Source organism: Macaca nemestrina, chromosome 4 (assembly GCF_043159975.1).
Source record: "Macaca nemestrina isolate mMacNem1 chromosome 4, mMacNem.hap1, whole genome shotgun sequence".
NCBI lineage: Eukaryota > Metazoa > Chordata > Mammalia > Primates > Cercopithecidae > Macaca > Macaca nemestrina.
In genome coordinates this window covers 187707028-187726173 of record NC_092128.1, presented here as the reverse complement: position 1 = coordinate 187726173, position 19146 = coordinate 187707028, and the positions used below count along the sequence as shown (strand labels likewise).

Below are 19146 nucleotides of genomic sequence, written 5' to 3'. Positions count from 1 at the left end.
TTTGGTAGCTGATAGCCTTAAACAGATTTAAAAAATATTTTATACTGATATTTGGGCTATTTTTGTTGGGTTTGTCTGAGGCAACCAGTCCTCCCTAACTGTAAGCAGAAATGTCTCTGAACGCCTGAGGGATTTCTCCTCACATACCACGCATCTGTTTCTGTCTTATTTCACTCAGTCATTTGATACTCAAGGGCCCTTTCCATTTATGGAGTCAAATATTTCTTTAGTTCAGATAAATTTCTTATTTTTATTTTTTCTTTGAGATAGGGTCTTCCCTGTCACCCAGGCTGGAGTGCAGTGGTACTACCTTGGCTCACTGCAGCTTCTGCCTCCTGAGTTCAAGCTGATTCTCCAGCCTCAGCCTCCCAAGGAGCTGGAATTATAGGCACGCACAACCACACCGGCTAATTTTTGTATTTTTAGTAGAGAGGGTTTTCACCATGTTGACCAGGCTAGTCTCGAACTCCTGACCTTGTGATCTGCCAGGTCCTGGGATTACAGGCGTGAGCCACCGAGCCCAGCCCCGACCTTTCCTCTCTTAACTTCTTCGTCATGGGAGAGTCCTGTGACTTTGTCTCGCAGTTCTTTGCATCCTCAGCCAGGACCCCTCTCCTAGTCAGCATGTGGATCAAGCTTTCATGTCAGCAATGCTGTTACTCATTTGCCAGTTCCCTGCCTTCTCATGAGTCTTCTTGTTGGGACCATTGCCAGGTGTGGTGACCCTCCAAAGGGGCTCTGGTTCCTCTGGTAGGCCCTGGTTTTTCTTGAGCTCTGGTTCCTCCATCCATTGGATCCTCTCTGGCTGTGTCCTTCAGATACCTCTTGGCACTCGGTCCACCAGCGGTGTCCTTTGTGTCCCCACAGCTGCAACGGAGCCTTTTTGCATCTTTGCTGTCACATGAAGGATTCGGGGCAGGTCAGAGTGTGGGAGACAGATACAGCATGAATTGAATTGAGACCACCATTGTCTTATAGCCTGGCTTTGTAAAACCTAATGTCATCTGAGCATCTTTTTCCGTTATCCATGACTGTAGTCGTGCATCACTTCGTGATACAGCACCTGGCTTAATTTCTAGTGGCAACACATTTGGGTTCTGTGTCTCATGATTTCTAAGCTGCGTGTTTCTCACTTCTACAACACTGAAGCGGGCTGCCCTCATCCACAGCCTGCAGTTTAGTGTGCCTGTGCAACCAACGGTCCTGCTGTTTTATGATTAACGGTGTCTTGGAGTTGATAACTCTCTGAACCCTGCCTGCCCTAGGTCACTTCCCCGCCAGCAATCTGAGGGCTCTGAGGGCTCTGAGGCCCCGCGTTCCGGGGAAGGGGCTGGTTGCGGAGCCCCCTCCCAGGACAGTCTGAGCTGGCCACCCACCTCCACATCTTCTGCTGAGGCCCTGGGCTCCAGGTTCCAGAAGGAAGGGACCACACCATATGACCTGCCTGGAACCCAGGCTGACTCTCTGACCCTCTCCCTGAGAGACTTCAGCAGCCTTCCCGCTCCTAAGTGGGGGCTCTAGCCAAGAAAGTGAATTTTTGAGTCGAAGACGGTTTGTGAAGTTATGGTCCATGAAGACTTGTCTCCATGGCTTTGCGACGTTGCTCAGTTGGCTGGGCCTTACCCAGGCAGGAGAGAAACGGCTCAGACCCTTAGGTTCAAATCCAAGCCCTGCCATTTCCCAGCTGAGCCTGTTAGGTGCGGCCTCCTCCACCTTCTGCCAGACTCACCTTCAGGTGAGACCCCCGCCACGCCCCGGCTGGCACCACCCTGGCACTCCTGACGGATGCAGGGGTGTCCGCCCTCATGTCTGTTCCATCCGAGGCCCTGGGATCACAGACAGGGAGGCCGAGGCTGGCCGGGCATCCCAGGAATGGCGCCCGCAAGTCCCAGGAGGCCGTCCGGCCGGCCCAGCGCTCCGGCGCGTTTCCCGCGTCCACGCGGTCCCCGTTCCGCCGGCACTGGCGGCGTCCAGCCTGGGTTTGCCCGCGCTCGGCGACGGGGCTGCCTGGCCCAGCTCGACGCCCCTCACCAGCGCTGACCTGGGGGTGGTGTCACCTCCCAGTGCCTCTGTTTCTTCACAGGAAAAACGGGTCTTCTTGAGGACGGGTGTGGAGGGCCCGGGGCAGCCCCGTAGGAGCGTTGGCCGAAGGAGCCCGGCCTGCGGCTGACAGGAACCCTCGGCTGCAGGGAAGCGCGTGGCGCCCCCAACCGTCTAGGTGCTGGCCCGATTCGCGCGGCCTCCGCTGACGGGACCCCGCGGGCCGCCTCCTCCGCTCTGTCCGCGGCTCCCGAGAGGGAACATCACCCCCAGAGGCTTCCCTCCTCCGCCCCAGGTCCCCGCGCCCCCGGCCTCACTTCCTGGCGCCCCAGGAACGCGGCCCCCAAGAAAGGACTCGGGGCCCGGGCCCGGGCGGGGAGGCGGGCAGGGGTCCCCAGGGCCCGGAGTCTCCGTACGCGCTCCTGGCCCGCCCACCACAGCGCCCCAGGGCGTCCGCACCCGCCAGGGTCGCGCGGGACCCGCCCCGTGACGCATCTCCAACCGCCCGGAGCCGCGGCCCGGCCAGCGCGCGCCCGACGCCCCGGGGAGCGCGCCTCGTGCACGCGCGCCGCCACGTGACCCCGTGCCGGCCAACGGGTGCGCCGGGATTTGGGGGATAAAGCGCGGCCCCGCGCACAGTTGCGGCGGGAGAGCGGCGGGGCCGAGAGCGTGACTCGCCTGCTCCGCGCTGCTTCCCCCGCGCCGCCTGCCCGCGCCGCCCGCGCAGCCATGTCCGAGGAGAAGCCCAAGGTAAGCGCGGCGCCCCCGCCCGCACGCGCGGCCATCGCGGGCGTCCCGGGCGCCTCCGCCGCCGCGCGCCACTCTCGCGGCCATAGAAGACCGCAGCTTCCACGGGGACCCGCGCCCAGGCCTGCAGCGCCGCCCGCGCTCCCGCCCCTCCCCCGCTCCCGTCCGGCCGCGCCGCTCCCCTCCCCCGCCCGGCGGCGCTCGGCGGCGCGCCCCGCCTCCAGCCCGGCTCCGCCCCCAGTCCGACTCCACCCCCAGTCTGACTCCGCCCCAGCCCGACTCCGCCCCCAGCCCGACTCCGCCCCGTGCCCCTGCTCCGCCTCTCCTTGCCCCCTATAGCGCCCCGCCCCCCCGCCCCCTGTAGTGCCCTGCCCCTAAGTGGGTCCGCCCAAGACGGGCCCCTCCCCGAAGCGCGCTGTGCCGCGAGCTCCGTCCCCGCCGGGCCTGGCCACGCCCCAGCTCCACGCCCATCTCCTCCCTAGCTGGGAAGGCGCGCGCCTAGCGCCTCCCAGACCGCCGGGTGTCGGGCCCTGCGCTGCTCCTGCCGAGCGCAGCGCCCTCGGATCCCGCCCCGGCAGTGTCCCCGAGGCGTCTTTGCGTGATCCTCTCCTGAGTCATTGCTGGGCGGGGTCGCCTTCTCCCCCGGCATCGCCCTGGGTGCGGGGTCCTGTGTCAAGTGCACGGAGTCGGCTCAGGAATAAGCGTCTGGGGTTGCCCCCGAGGGGCGCGCTCTGAGAGGCCTAGCCCCTGTGAGCAGCGCTGCCGTCCTTCTAGGGCGCCCATCGCGCCCCCGGTATTCACCCACTTCTCCACACCGCGTCCTGGCCGTCGCGTCCCCCAGTGTGCGCCCACCCCTCTCCTTCCTGTCTCCCCGGTCGTGCCCCCAGTGTGCACCCACCGCCTCTCCATCGCGTCCCCCGGTGTGCGCCTACCCCTCCCCATCGCATATCCCGGTGTGCGCCCACCCCTCCCCATCGCGTCCCCCGGTATGCGCCTATCCCTCCCCATCGCGTACCCCGGTGTGCGCCCACCCCCCCATCACGCCGCCCATGGTGTGTGCCCACTCATCCCCATCATGCCCCAAGGTGTGCGCCCTCGCCTCCCCATCAGTCTCCCGGTGTGCATCCACCCCTTCCCATCATGCCCCCCGGTGTGCGCCCACTCCTCCCCATCACGTCCTTGGTGTGCGCCCACCCCTCCGTATTGCGTCGCCCTCCCCATCACACCCCCCGTGTGTGCCCACCCCTCCCCGTCGCGTCCCCCGGTGTGCGCCCACCCCTCTCCATCACACCCCCTATGGTGTGTGCCCACCTCTCCCCATCACGCCCCTTATGGTGTGTGCCCACCTCTCCCCATTGCGCCTCCCCTGCCATGCGCACCCACCCCTCCTTATCCAGCCTTGGGTGTGCTTTAGTTTCCCCCATTGCCACACTGGGGTGTGCATCCTTCCAGTCTCAGTCCTGGGGTATGCACCCTTCATTCAGGTGCACTGGCCACTCCTTCTTGGGAGGGTCCTTAGTCGCGGTCTCCAGTGTTCATAAAAAGAGAACCTTTCGGAAGCCCTTGGTGTGCACTCTTGGCCTCTATGTTACATCCTAGTGGAAGATGACTAGAGCTGAAGGCTCTGTAAGGATGCTGTCTCTGATACTGGCCTGGTCCTGGAGGTGACCACCCTCCCTTTACAGATGAGGGTGGAGGCTCAGTGCCAGACACTGGTGGAAACTGGGATGGAACCGTCCGGAACCATGGTTGCGGCCTCTGGAAGTCTGCACTCTGCTTGCTGTGGTCAGACTTCAAGGAAACCTCCCCTATCCAGATGGCATTTGGAGTGACCTTCGCTTTTTACATTTTGATTCCAGTGAAGTCAAAGTTCTCCCACTCAGGGGTTGTTTGAATATTTAAATACTTGTTAAAACTAGGCCAAATATAAATGTCCTTTCTTTATGTTTTCGTAGGTGGCTTCCTCTTAATGAAGAGTACATGTAATAAAATATGTATGATACTCATTTTTTCAGCAGTGTTTACACTTAGCTCTGCCATGTGGTCAACCTCAGGCTCCAATTCCGTTGAAAACACTTGTTGAATTCCAGAATGATTGAGTGGCTGCCACCTCACAGGCCCTGCTCCTGGTGGGTCCCCTCTGAGCCCATGTGGGAGCAGCTCTACCCTGTGGGGCTCTGAGGAAGGGGAAGAAGTGGACTCTGGGGCCCAGTGGTGCTGGAAAGAAGAGCTTTTGGGTCAGGCAGGAGAATGTTCTGACTTCCCTGGATAGCTGAGGCGGAGGATTGACTAGCAAACTGAGGCCCATGTTTTTAGGGCTTCATTTTTTAACTCACGAGTTCACTTGCTTATTAGGAATTTACCAGGGGTCTGGGACAGACCGACATTGCTGGTGTCTGTCTGTTTGGAGCAGAGGCACTGTGGCCGGCCCTGCCCTGCCCCAGCCTCTCCTGGGGCTGCAGCCATTACCCTGTGGGGACACGTGTGGGCCCTGCATCTGTGCCTTTGAACACACTCATATCTTCCTTCCCTAAAGAAGCCAGTGCATCCTCATGCTTGGGGAAGTGAAGGGGGCTCATGCAGGGGTCCCCACTTCCATCCCGCCTGGAACTGTTTGCATGCTCTTCCTTCCTAGGCCAGTTTTCCCTGTGCTGGAGGCCACATTTGGGATGGGGGGATGGGGGTGTGCCAGCTCACCACTCAGGCTGCTGCCAAGCCACCGGCGTCCCGGGAGTGGGCAAGGGTGTCTGACCCAAGACTGGAGTTGGGGAGTGAGTGCTGGCCCAGGACACGCACCTTCAGGTTCGCAGCTGGAGCCCCTCACTGCCAGGGCCCCTTGCCTGCCACTCTAGTTCCCTTGACAGAGCACCATACCTCCCCAGGGTCTCCAGGAACCAAGCATGGGGGCAGTCCCCGGGTTCACCCTCAGGCGAGCCTTCTACATCCCACTCCCAGTATTTAGGCATCGCTGGGACAGTTGTCCCTCTCCCAGCCAGGGAAGGTAAGGAGAAGTGGAGAGAAAAGGCATGTAACGTACAGTGCTCCTTGCAGGCAGCAGCTCAGCATGGGGGGAAAGGGTACCAGGATGCTCCAGACTTGACTTTCAGAGTGAGCTGGAGGGCCCTGCCTCATTGCTTCACTCACAAACGAATTTATCCCAGCAGTGCAGGCCGGCCACAACTCCAAATGCATTTTCAGGCAACAAGACACCCCAGTTGTGCCATTGTTGAGTAGCTTCAGGCATGGCATGAATTATAAATAAAAAGTCCCACCTACTGCCGCTCAGATGGGACAATTTGAAACTAGAAAGTACTCGGAAGTGGCTTCCCTCACATTTGCTGATGTCAGGGCAGCGAGAAGGAGGCTGACTGCCTGCTGTGGGAAGTGGCCGTCCTCAGTTGGATTCCAGAAGTTACCACTTGAATGTCCCACAGGGTTTCTCTGAGTCACAAATGTTTTCTTCTGATTTTGGTTTCTTTCACTAATGCTATATAGCTGTGTGAGTTTTGGATATGTGTTTTTACTGATTTCATAAGAATTTTTTTAAAAAAGAGATGGGGTCTTGCTATGTTGCCCAGGCTGGTCTCAAACTCCTGGGCTCAAGCCATCCTTCCATGTCAGCTTCCCAAAGTGCTGGAATAACAGGTGTGAGCCACCGTGCCCAGCCTACAAGAATAACTTTAAAATAAAGATGGATTTTCTCTGATTTTTCCCTAGACTTACTAAACAAGGTTTTTTCTTTGAATTAACAATATCAGAGGACCGTAGACTTGCATTGTTTTACACATGGATGCTTAACAAGTGGAAGTTAAAAATAAATTCTGTGTAAAAATAAAACCATCACGAGTGACTCAGAATTGCTGGAGAATTTTAAGAATTAGGTTGGTTTTAATGACTTTAGAAAGGCAACAATTACCTAAAGACTTGCCCTTTCAAGTCGTGGTAATTTTGAGATACAGTTTTGAGGCCAGTCTCCGGTGTCTTCTGCAGGAGGGCGTGAAGACAGAGAACGACCACATCAACCTGAAGGTGGCCGGGCAGGACGGCTCCGTGGTGCAGTTCAAGATCAAGAGGCACACGCCACTGAGCAAGCTGATGAAGGCCTACTGCGAGAGGCAGGTGCGGCGCCTCGCTCCCCCACGGGGCTTCCCCGTGTGCGCGCTGGTCCTGTGTGCGCCAGGCATCCCCAGAGCACGAGTGTCAGGGCTGGATCCAGATGTAGCCACTCGAGGTGCCCTCTTCATGGATGGGCAGGCGGGGGCTTGTGCTGTAAACCTGGCCTAGGCTGGGCTTGCTGACTGTGTCCCCCATGGCCTTTTATGAGGTGGAGGGACCTAGAGGCTCAGAGAAATGTGGTGGGTTTTTCTTCCTGATAAGGCGGCTGCCCAGGGTGCTGTGTTCTCCATGGGGTACTAACATCTGTGAAGTCCGTGACGCTGAAGGCTCTGGGGGGCCCTGCTCAGATCTGGCCATTCTGGGGCTGCAGGTGGCATGTGCCCCATGCTGCTGTCACCCCGTCCTCACGTATGAGCTGGCGTGGCCCTGAAGAAACACTGCCCTCATCTGCAGTGTGGTTTTCCATTTTGTTAGGAAAGGCAAGAAAGCTCGTGATTCGTTCCCCTGCTTCCTCAGTTTCAGAATAGTGAGCTGCCTCACTGGCAGTGCCCAGCTGGGTGGACGCCTTCCGGCTGCTGTGTGTGACTTGGTGTGTGTGTGTGTGTCTCTTGTTCTTGGTAATGCTGTGGAGGACTCACCCTGGGCCAGGGGGTCCCTCTCTAGGCCACTGCTATGGGCTTTGCCCGCCAGCTGCTGTCTGGCGTGTCTGGGGCCCGGCCCTGCAGCCAGGTGCCTTTCCCCAGGGAGCCCTGCTTGCCTGAGTGGGACCTAGAGGCTGCTTTTCTTCAGCTGCTCTGAAAATACAGCAACTCGTTGCCCTTTTATTTTACTCTTTTGCCTGTGGATTTTCAGTTAGATTTCCTCCTCTTTCCCTCCCACTTTGGATACCCTGCTCAGAGGGGCGTCACTGGTGACCACCTTGCACTCTTTATTGACAAGCAGACCCTCTGACTTCCTTTCTTCGTGTTTGCTGATGGCAGATCTTATTTTCACCTGCGAAAGGTGAGACTGAGCTTCCAGACACGCAGGCTCCGGTCTTCCCAGCAGAGTGAGTGGCCTGGCGCCATGCAGGCCCCATGATCCAGCCTCTGCCTGGTGCTGGACCCTGGCCCTTGTCGGAGTTTGTGCTGCCTGGGCTGGTGGCCACATTCTCCTCTGCACTGTGGGATGGCAGGCGTGTGGGGCCGTGTACATGTGGTGGGGGCTCTGCCCTTCCCCCTGCTCTTCCAGGGCTCCCCTCCTGCCCCACCTGCACTGCTGCTTGTGAGGCTGGCTGCTCAGCCGTGGTCCAGGGCCTCCTGTTCAAATCCTAGAGGTTCTCTCTTGGTGTTTCCTGGATTAGTCCTCCTCCCTTTTGTGTTTTGTGGTGGAGCACATCCTCCAGGGTCTTCTCGGAACAGGCACAGAAGGGTAGCGTCTTTGAGACACTGCATGGCTGAACGTGACTTTTGCTTTTATAAACTTTCACACTTCAGTATGTGGCTGCACGCAGTATTCTTGGTTGAAACTCTTTTTTTTTTTTTTCTTTCAGAGATCAGCCATGAGAATAGCTCCCAATGTTGAAAGTGAAAAGTTTACCAGGCATGGTAGTTTATGCCTGTAATCCCAGCACTTTGGGAGGCTGATGTGGGAGGATCATCTGAGGTCAGGAGTTCAAGACCAGCCTGGGCAACACAGGGAGACCCTCTCTCTACAAAACATTAAAAAAATTAGCCAGGTGTGGTGGTGCAAGCCTGCAGTCCCAGCTACTCAGGAGGCTGAGGTGGGAGGATTGTTTGAGCCTCGGAGGTGGAGGCTGCAGGGAGCTGAGGTCGTATCACTGCTGCAGCCTGGGTGACAGAGCAAGACCCTGTCTCAAAGGAAAAAAAAAAAAAAGTGAGAAGTTCAGTGGATTCTGATTCTCTGTGCTTTGTTTGTAACTTGGTTTTTCTCTGGAAGTATCTGGGACCATATTCTGGCATTCCAGTGTTCCCTTATGTGCCTCAGAGGTGTGTGATTTTATCACTCATGCTGCTGGGTACTTTATGGGTCTGGACATTTATTTTTATTCAAGAAATATGCCCTATGTTAGTTCTTTGATAATTTGTGTCCTTCTCCACACTCTGGTCCCTCTTTTGGAGTTCCTGCTGCTAATTGTCCTAGTTTACATTTGATAATTTTTCTCCCATTTTGCTTTGGGCTTTATTATCGCTGTTGGTCTCCTTTCCGGGAGGTCATTTCAACTTTATCTTTCCACTTTCTGTGGACATTCTCATCTCTGTCATGATTTTTAATTTCCAAAAGTTCTTTTCTCTTTCTGTTCTTTGAGTGTTTTTTTTTTCTCAGTAGCAGTTGATTTATTTTTTTTGAGACACGGTCTCGCTCTGTTCCCCAAGCTGGAGCACAGTGGTGTGATCATGGTTCACTGCAGCCTTGACCTCTGGGGCTCAATTGATCCACCCACCTCAGCCTCCTGAGTAGGTGGGACTACAGGTACACGCCACCACACCTGGCTAATTTTTTTATTTTGTGGAGATGGGGTCTCCCTATGTGGTCCAGGTTGGTCTCGAATTCCTGGGCTCAAGCGACCCTCCTGCTTGTGTCTCCCAAAGTGTGGGATTACAGGTGTGAGCCACCATACCCCTCCTCAGTAGCAATTGATTGTTTTCTGAAGGTAGTGTTATTTTTTACTTCCCATAGAACTTGAATTGTGAGTGTAGGTGTGTGTGGTGTGTATGTCCATGTCTTTGTGCATGTGTGTGTATGTGTGGGGGGGTGTGCGTGTGTGGGCCTGTGTTGGGAGCATTCTCCTGCCTCCTTCCTGTCCGTTCTCTGTGCTCCTCCCCTCCTCTCCTCTCCGGGCTGCTGCACAGTGAGCCTTACCCTGACTGCTGTCATGCAGGCTGACTTCTGTGCAAGCATGGAGCACTGAGAAGCTGGTGAGAAGCCATGTACATGGATGGCTGTGCTGCCAGGGCTGTGTATCCCTGGAGTGACATGTCTGGATTGTGGGTTCTGGAGGCACCCAGATGCTAAGCTGAGAGTTGAGTCCTCCAGTCTCCGGCCAGCCTCCTGGGGGCACATCTGGAGGGGAGAGGGGACTTGGCGCGCAGCGCTGGGGGCACGCGCTTCCATGGGCCTGTTTTCGTCCTACGCCTGGAGCCCTGCACCCACCTCTTCAGAAAGCAGACCTCCTGTGTGCTGCCGTGGGAGGCACAGGGTTGTGGGGGTCCTGCTAAAGTCTGCATGTGAACTTCCAGGCAGCTGTTCAGAATAGGCTGCCTGCCACACAGGCTGGGGTGTGCCCAGTCCCTCCTTCCCAGGATCCTAATCCAGTGTCCATCAGACCACCAGTGTCCACGCCTCAGTAGCCTCTGGCACAGCCCAGCATTGACATCTCTGCCCATCCCTGCCGCCATTTTCTTTGTCCTTGCTGTTTGTGCCTTTCTCATTTACGTCATTTCAGTGGGGTTTCAGGAGGGAGCAGAGATGCACGTTTTAACGCCGTCTGTCCTGTTTCAGTTGAATCAGAACTGCTTGTTGAGGAAATGTTTCTGCCCCGACCACGTTTCTCCATTCCCTCAGGACACAGAAAGGCTGCGTGCTCTCTTTCCGGCTGCCCTCCACAAGGCCAAAGTCATGGTGGTGACTGCTCCCTGGCCTCATGCAGCCTTCTTATCTGTCCCTCATTGGCACACAACCTGTTCCTTGCTGAGAACTTTGTAAAGGGGGAAGGTGGTGGTGCCAGCATTGTAGAATTTCTACTCGGCTTCTGGAAGGAAATGGGAGGGATGACCCAGGACAGGTCAGGGCACCAGGACAGAGAAGATTCAGTGTTTGAATTGACCATTCCACATAGCCACTGCACTGAGAAACTTTGATTGAAAAGCTAGCCGCTGGAAGATTAGTATTCACCCGGCGGCTCACTTGCCCTCCCCGGCACGTCACCAATGCTAGTCCAGCTTTTTTCCTGCTGAGGGATGCATCCTCTCTTCAGAGACCTCCTGGCTGACAGCTCTGAGCCAGCATCACTGTGACAGGTTACCCTTCCTCACCTGGGTTTCGTATGTAAAGAAAGTGGATTTTAGAGGCAGATGAGTTTGGATGTTAGTCTAGGACATCTCTTGTTTTCTCGTGTTTGAATGTTGTGTCTGCTTTCCTTCTGCCATGGACAACTTAGCTATCTGCTTTGAAACTGAACTGACACTGAGTTGGCTTTAAGAAGTTCCCAGTATATAGTGGTGTAACAAAACTCGGGTTGAAAATGAGCTGTTTTAGCCCATCAGAGAGAAGATGGTAGAAAAGTGGGTTCTGAAAGCAGTGGTGTCAGGCACTGCTTGAGATTGTAGGCCCACTGGTGAGTTTTTAATACTGAACTGGATCATAAATCTGCATATCAGAATGCTGATACTTGGATTAAAATATTTGATTTTTGAATTAAGCTGTATCTGGACATGTTTAATGGCGACTGCTTTTCCTTTTCAGGGTTTGTCAATGAGACAGATTAGATTCAGGTTTGACGGGCAGCCAATTAATGAAACCGACACTCCAGCACAGGTATGGAGCTGGCTTTGCGTGGTTCCAGGGCGACTTCCGATTTGCGTTGGGTAACTGCCATTTGGGATATGCTTATTTGAGAATCGTAGATGGGAGCTCATACAGAATGCCTTCCTTTTTTTCCTTAATGATATTGATTATTAGATTATTTATTTTTCAAATTTTAGATTTAAATTTTCAAATGAGAAAACTGCTTTGCAGACATCATTCTTGCTGTTTGGAGATGGAGTGAGTGCTGGGCCCGTCCTCACTGTAAGGGAAGCGGGGGTGTGAGGACCACTCAGTGGCCCCTTCCTGCCCATCCTCTGGACACTTGCAATTGTAGCCCATGTGCAGCTCAGGGGCCGACTGGATTCTTGTGCCTTTTAAGTAACTTGCACAAGTGACGTGGGGGCAGAATGGGCCATCACACCTGATCATCCGTCTGCACAGGTTGTTTCTCTCACGTACCTGTCACATGCCGAAATGAATGAGATTTCATATATCACGTCGCAGGGCATCATATTGTCGTGGAAAGAGCTTTGGACTTGGAAACAGATTTTTTTTTTTTTTTTGAGATGGAGTCTCGCTCTGTCGCCCAGGCTGGAGTGCAGTGGCGCGAACTCGGCTCACTGCAGGCTCCGCCTCCCGGGTTCACGCCATTCTCCTGCCTCAGCCTCCTGAGTAGCTGGGACTACAGGCGCCCGCCACCGCGCCCGGCTAATTTTTTTGTACTTTTAATAGAGACGGGGTTTTACCATGTTAGCCAGGATGGTCTTGATCTTCTGATCTCGCCCACCTCAGCCTCCCAAAGTGCTTGGATTACAGGCGTGAGCCACTGCACCTGCCCGAAACAGACTTTTTTTAAAAAACTTGGTTCAAATTGCAGCTCTTATCATTTGTCAGCTGATGGCCCTGTGACCAAGAGTCACTTCAACCTGTGGAGGCTCAGTTTTGTCTGTCTGTAAATGGAGCTTTTTCTCCCTTTCAAAGTTGTGAGAATCCACTGGAATGTTTTATGTGGAAATACTTTTGCAAAACATTTAGTATTTTAAACATTTAATATTCAGTATTTATTAAATATTGAAAACATCTTTGCAATAAGTGTCCATTTCTAGCTACTTTACGAAATCTACACACCGCTAAGAAGTGGCAGCTCTGGGAGTGTTCACCAGGGAGAGGCTGCTGAGAGCAGCTGAGCGGGGAGGGCCTTGTGGAGTCTCCAGGACTTGACTGGGAGTCAGGGGGCAGGCTGTGGACAGGTGGACCAAGAGGCAGAGGGAGCCCTGCCTGGGGGCTCTCCCTCCGGCCCGTAGTGTCGGTGGCAGGGTGAGGGTGGCCGACAGCCCTGATGGGACTTCTTTCCATTTGGGAGCATGACTGCTTCCAGCCTCGCTGAGTCTCTGTAGGAACTGGCAGAAGCTTCTCCTTGCTCAGAGGATGGAAGATGATCAGGGTGGGTGTTTTGCGCCCACTGTGTCGGGAGGAGAGAAGTGAGCGGGGGTGTTTCACCACCTTGCCTGGGCTTTGAACTGGGAGGGGCGGGAGAAGCCAGCAGTGGACCCTCACTTGATGGGCCCTTCTGTGAGCTGGGGGCTTTGGCTTTCATGGCATGGTCCCTCGCACTTGCTATAAAGCGCATGGCTCCCGTGGGTCCTAGGACTCAGTGCTGCTAATCAGATGTTCTTTTTTTTTTTTTTTTTTTTTTTTTGAGACGGAGTCTCACGCTGTTGCCCAGGCTGGAGTGCAGTGGCGCGATCTCGGCTCACTGCAAGCTCCGCCTCCCGGGTTCCCGCCATTCTCCTGCCTCAGCCTCCTGAGTAGCTGGGACTACAGGCGCCCGCCACCGCGCCCGGCTAATTTTTTTTGTATTTTTAGTAGAGACGGGGTTTCACTGTGGTCTCGATCTCCTGACCTTGTGATCCGCCCGCCTCGGCCTCCCAAAGTGCTGGGATTACAGGCTTGAGCCACCGCGCCTGGCCCTCAGATGTTCTTAAGTAGACTCTGATTTTGTGTAATTTTTCACTAAGAATTTTATACATTTCAGTTTATCTTCTAGACTGTTTTTCTGTCAGTTAACATTTTAGCTGTGAATCTGCTTTTGTGAGTTTTGTTAGGGGAAGCCTGCTGAACCGTAAGGGCTGTGGTGAGCACATAGCAATGCCTCTTCCATGTGTGCTGAGCTGCAGTGAGGGGACGGACAGGAGCCAAGGTGGGATCAGGTGATGTTGCTAGTATCAGGGAACACTCATGCCAGGGAGGATCTTCCCGCTCTCTGATGAAAACTAACAAGCTCCCCTCTCTCTCTGTGTGCCTGCTGTGACAACCCTGACAGCTGGAGATGGAGGACGAGGACACCATCGATGTGTTCCAGCAGCAGACAGGAGGTGCGCCGGAGAGCAGCCTGGCAGGGCATGGTTTCTAGAGGGCCCGTCCCCAGCCCGGGCCGTCCGTCCTTGCATTGCTGTTGAATGGTGAGCACGTGACCATGCCGACCACAAAGGCATCTGCGGAAACTCGAGGACATTCACCACAATGATTTTCCTCTCTCTGATGTACTTCAAGTGCAACTCGAAACTATATCTGCAGGGATGAATCTGTAACTTAAATTGGGCCAATCAGAATTGTTATCTTTGTTCAGGTAAAATGAGTTGCAAGGTATTTTGGGTTTTTTTGTGTATTCATTTGTGTTTTTCCCCCCACCTAAAACATTTTTTAACCCCAGAATTATAGCCTGAATGTTCGCTTTTAGTCTGGCCAGGGACCTGACTCCTGAGTTGCTGCCTCTCCCCTGCTCACTCCAGTCACACAGAGAATTGGTGTTTCCTGCAGTGGGGGTGCGGCTCTTGGACAGGTAATGGGGGCAAGGTGGGTAGGGAGGATAGACTGTCACTTGCTGTTATAGGCACAGGTGATTAAAATGCTAAATATTGCAAATGTATGCTTTGTCAGTATATGGAAAAGTTGAAGGGAAAATACTGGAATGCTTCTTCAAAGGTTAAAAAATAACTGGGTCCTTTGGTAATTTGACCCCACGTGCTCTCTGGCCCTCAAGCATGTAATCTCGGGGTCTGAGGCCCAGGACCCACCCCCCTGCCATCCCTCCCACCCCACTCCCTGCTCAGTACCTGGCGTTGGTACACAGGCAAGGACTGGCACAACCAAAATTGGCTTTTCTCTTCCTCTTAATATTGAAGAAATTCCCACATTTCTCATTTGGTAATGGTGTTGTGGCCTCAGATTTCTTCCAGTATTTGCTTCTGATGAATAATTATGGTCTATACATAAAAAAGTAAGATTAAGTATTGCTGAATTTGCAGTTACGTTGTCGTGTAAAAGAGCTACTTCCAAGTGTGGTTACAAATGAACCCATGGAATGATGACTTCATGTTCTTCTCGTGGGTTTGTGCCGTGCTGCTTTCCAAATATGTATTGAATTTATGCATTAGTCTGGTGATTTCAGTTCTGTGAAATATTTTGGGATCTATACCAATTAAACATTTTCATAGTTCTGCCTACTGTCGTTCCCTGAGGCTCCATTGCTGCTTGGTGGCCATTCTCTGCCTTTTATAGTCACCTGAACTACCACCCATCATCTCTTGCTTGCTTGAAATCTTGCTGAAATGTTCTCATTTCCTGTTTGCTGTATGGGCTCGGGTGGGATGTTTGTTGGCTCTGTTGTGTTTATTCACCAATTTGTACATTATTTGTTGTCCTTTACTACTGTAAACAGTAAATATAGTTTGGTATTCTGTCTCTTGGCTTCTACTAAACACTGCATTTGAAGGTTGGGGCGTACCGGTACAGTTCAGTGTTTGAATTGACAATTCTGCGTGGCCACTGCACGGAGAAACTTTGATTGAAAAGCTAGCGGCTGGAAGGTTAGCATTCACCTAGCGGCTCATTTCCCCTCCCCTGGCACATCAACAATGCTAGTCCAGCCTTTTTCCTGCTGAGGGATGTATCCTCTCCTCAGAGACCTCCTGGCTGACAGCTGTCTGAGCCAGCATCACTGTGACAGATTACCCTTCCTCTCCTGGGTTTCGTATGTAAAGAAAGGGTGGATTTTAGAGGCAGATGAGCTTGGGTGTTAGTCTAGGACATCTCTCGTTTTCTGGTGTTTGAATGTAAGTCGGCTTTCCTTCTGCCATGGACAACTTACCTATCTGCTTTGAAATGGAACTGACATTGATTTGGCTTTAAGAATTTCCCAGTATGCAATGGTGTAACAAAACCCAGGTTGAAAATGAGCTGTTTTAGCCCATCAGTTGAGTGAACCCAAGGTGAAGGAAGATGGGCATCTGTGGAGATGGAATACGTGATTCATTTGCACCAGGAAGAGTGCACGGATTAAGGCACAATACAGAGACGGGGACATCCGCCAGATTCCCTAGGCAGCCTGAGGCGAAGGGGCTGCCAAAATCCATGAGGAAAGGGATGTGTCTCAGGCAACATAGGTTAGATGAGAATAATGGCCAAGAGCATATGTGGATGTATTAGGACAGTGCTGCTTGAACTTCCATCCACAACACCTCACAGCAGAAGAACCAGCAGGATGTTTTTTTTTTTTTTTTTTTTTTTTTTTTTTTTTTTTTGAGACGGAGTCTCGCGCTGTCACCCAGGCTGGAGTGCAGTGGCCGGATCTCAGCTCACTGCAAGCTCTGCCTCCCGGGTTCACGCCATTCTCCTGCCTCCGCCTCCCGAGTAGCTGGGACTACAGGCGCCCGCCACCTCGGCCGGCTAGTTTTTTGTATTTTTTAGTAGAGACGGGGTTTCACCGTGTTGGCCAGGATGGTCTCGATCTCCTGACCTCGTGATCCGCCCGTCTCGGCCTCCCAAAGTGCTGGGATTACAGGCTTGAGCCACCGCGCCCGGCCCCCAGCAGGATGTTTTAAAAAATTTTTAGAGATGGGGGTCTCACTATATTGCTGTATTAGTGCATCATCACATTACTATGAAGAACTGCCTGAGACTGCGGTAATTTATAAAGAAAAGAGGTTTAATTGACTCATAGTTCTGTAGGCTGTACAGGAAGCGTGGCGAGGGAGGCCTCAGGAAACTCATGGCAGAAGAGGAAGGAGGCACGTCTTACATGGTTGGAGCAGGAGGGAGAGCAGAGGGAGATGCCACACACTTTTAAACAAGCAGATCTTGTGAGAACTCACCGTGACAACAGCAAGGGGAAAATCTGCCCCCATGACCCAGTCACCTCCTGCCAGGCCCCTCCTCCAACACTGGGGATTACAATTCAACCATAAGGTTTGGGCATGGACACAAATCCAAACTATAAATCAGTTGCCCAAGCTGATCTCAGACTCCTGGCCTCAAGTGATCCTCCTGCCTCAGCCTCTCAAGTAGTTGGGATTACAGGCGTGAGCCACGGCGCCCAGCAAAGGCATGTTCTTGAGGTTGTCTTTTCTCTGAGATTTATGCGAATTGTGCATTTGGAAAAATAGATTTGTTGGGATTACTATTTTCAAGAACATTAATTATGAGAAACTGAATCTTTGGGTTAAATTGATGCTCCTGGAGGAGAGAGGACCTTTTTATCCTGGTATCTATGCCTGGGGTTCCAACTGGAACTTCTCCAGCTTTTGCACCGAAAGGAACCCCCACTCCCAGGAAACTTGTCGTCTTAGCCATGCTGCAGGAGTGCCCAGCTGGAAACGCGTGATGTTCACCGGAAAGCCCCACCGTGTGACATGGGTTAAGCTGTGAGGTCCTTTTTATATGTCAGAACTTCAGTTGCTAAAGATCGAAGGCATTAATTTTATTCTGTACAGTTGGCCTCTCCAGGGTGTGCTGCCATGCAGTATTACACACTGGCTGCTCAGAACCCCTGGGACTCCAGTGCCACTTAGATCAAGTGAGTTGAGAGTTGCACGAGTTAGCCGATTAAAATACAGGATGCCCAGCTAAACTTGAATTTCACACAAGGAACTGAACGATGACCATGAAAAGAAATGTTGTAGAGAGCCTGGTTCTCTGAAGATAAGGTGGTGTAACAGCCCCGTTGAGGGGAGAGACTGCCATCTTATTTCAGCAACTCATATTTTGGACTTTTGTCACTTGAAGCCGAAGCTAATCCTGAGAGAAGCAGTAAACCACATTTCTGAAAAATAGTAATTGGAGAACATACAGTGTTCTACAGTAAGATGTCTGGAAAAGATTGATAAAATTATGAAAATATCCAGCATATGTTATAGTGAGCATCACGGCATTGACAGTAATGCTTTATTGCCCATATTTCCCATAACTGGAAAAGGGGAGCTGCTTTCCTTTAGTAGCACTGGACAGAAACGCCTTGGGGTGTGGGGTGCTGTCTGATTACAGAGAGAGCAGCTCTTGAATGGGGAAGGAAACACCTCCATTGTGACTTTTTGCACATTGCATTTGCACAAATTACTCTCTGAAACAGTCTCAAAGAACAATGTCATTTTTATAAAGCACTGTGGTCATTTGAAAAGATAGAGGTAGACTGAAATTCTGAATTTTAGGGAATTTTCCTACAATATGCATACTTGTGAAGTTTGCATTGTTAAATTTCATTTGATTTGACAAATCCGTATTAAGAGTATATGGTGTCCAGGTACAGAGGCTGCCCCAGAAACAAGACAGAAGTAGGCAGAGAACCTTGGCTCTCATGGAACACGGTTTTGGTTAGAAGCAACAGATAAGGGTAATAAATTTATAGCATGCTAGTAAATTCTATAGTACGGTGTGTTGGGTAGGAGTTGCAGAGAGAAAGGTATGCGGTGAAGGCCGGGTGGTGATGGTCTAGGCCACACTGAAGAGGCAACATTTGAGCAAAGACTGAAAGAGAGTGGGAAGAGTTGGGGACCAGAGCCGCCAGAAGAAAGTGTTTCCGGGGTGGGAAAAGTCAGGGACTCTGAACGAAGCCAGGGCAGCTGGAGTGGAGTGAGAGGGATGTCGGGAGGGTCTGGGAGGACGGCGGGGTGGCCCAAGGCAGTGCTTTACTGAGTGAAATGGGCGGAGCAGCGTGTGAATGTGATCAGACTTCTTTTACAGAGATCATCTGCAGTGCTGGAAGGGAAAAGACAAATGAAGAGGTTATTGCAACGAACAGCCAGGCAAGAGATGCAAACGTTTTTTGCAAAGGTGTGTGTGTATATACATCCTTGCACTGGACAGCCACGAAGCACTCACTGTGAAGTAAGGATGTGGTTTCAAATCGCTCACCTATTCACAGCGGGTCAGTCGGGAAAGCACTCCCACTCAGTACAGCCATTACGGGAAAAGGGCTAGCTCCTTACAGGATCCTCAACGGTGGAGAGGCCGGGAGCCCACGCGGGGCGCTGGGGAGTCTCTCAGCACCCCAGGGGCTCGGGCAGGGACCCGAGCCGCGCCCTCCCTCCCGGGGGTGCCCTGGTGTCGAGGCTGCCCAGCGGAGCTGGCGGCTCTCTCCCTCGAAGTAGAAGGTGCTGGACCCGAATTCCAGCGGAGCCGCACAACACGTGGAGAAAAAGCGCCAGGACAGCCAACCTTCCCACCTTTTCAAACCTGAAACCCGGCCGGCCGGGGGCGGCTGGAACGTTCAGTGCGGACCCGTGCCTCAGGCGCCTTGTTCCCAGCCCCCGACCGCCCCGCAACCTCCCATCTCGTCTCCGCCCTCCCTCCCCAACCTCCATCCTCCCCCCTACAAACCCCGTCCTCCCGCCCTTCGGCAGCGCGCGGCTGGCACGGAACAGGCAGCGCACACACTAGAAC

The 19146-nt window shown here is 53.3% G+C and overlaps 1 protein-coding gene and 1 long non-coding RNA gene across 2 annotated transcripts; one reads left to right on the top strand and one right to left on the bottom strand.

Annotated features, from left to right (window-relative positions):
• The first annotated feature begins 2632 nt into the window (after window positions 1–2632).
• Window positions 2633–15172, top strand: LOC105472510 (small ubiquitin like modifier 3). The gene is made up of 4 exons (XM_011725834.2): window positions 2633–2790; window positions 6778–6906; window positions 11368–11439; window positions 13754–15172. The coding sequence occupies exons 1-4, from the start codon at window positions 2770–2772 to the stop codon at window positions 13841–13843; spliced, it is 312 nt and encodes a 103-aa protein (XP_011724136.1). The 5' UTR covers window positions 2633–2769; the 3' UTR covers window positions 13844–15172.
• LOC105472511 (uncharacterized) lies at window positions 14696–19028 on the bottom strand. Its single transcript, XR_981609.3, has 2 exons — window positions 18619–19028; window positions 14696–18462 (listed from the first exon to the last, which is right to left on the bottom strand). It is a non-coding gene; the product is annotated as an uncharacterized lncRNA (long non-coding RNA).
• Window positions 19029–19146: the final 118 nt, after the last annotated feature.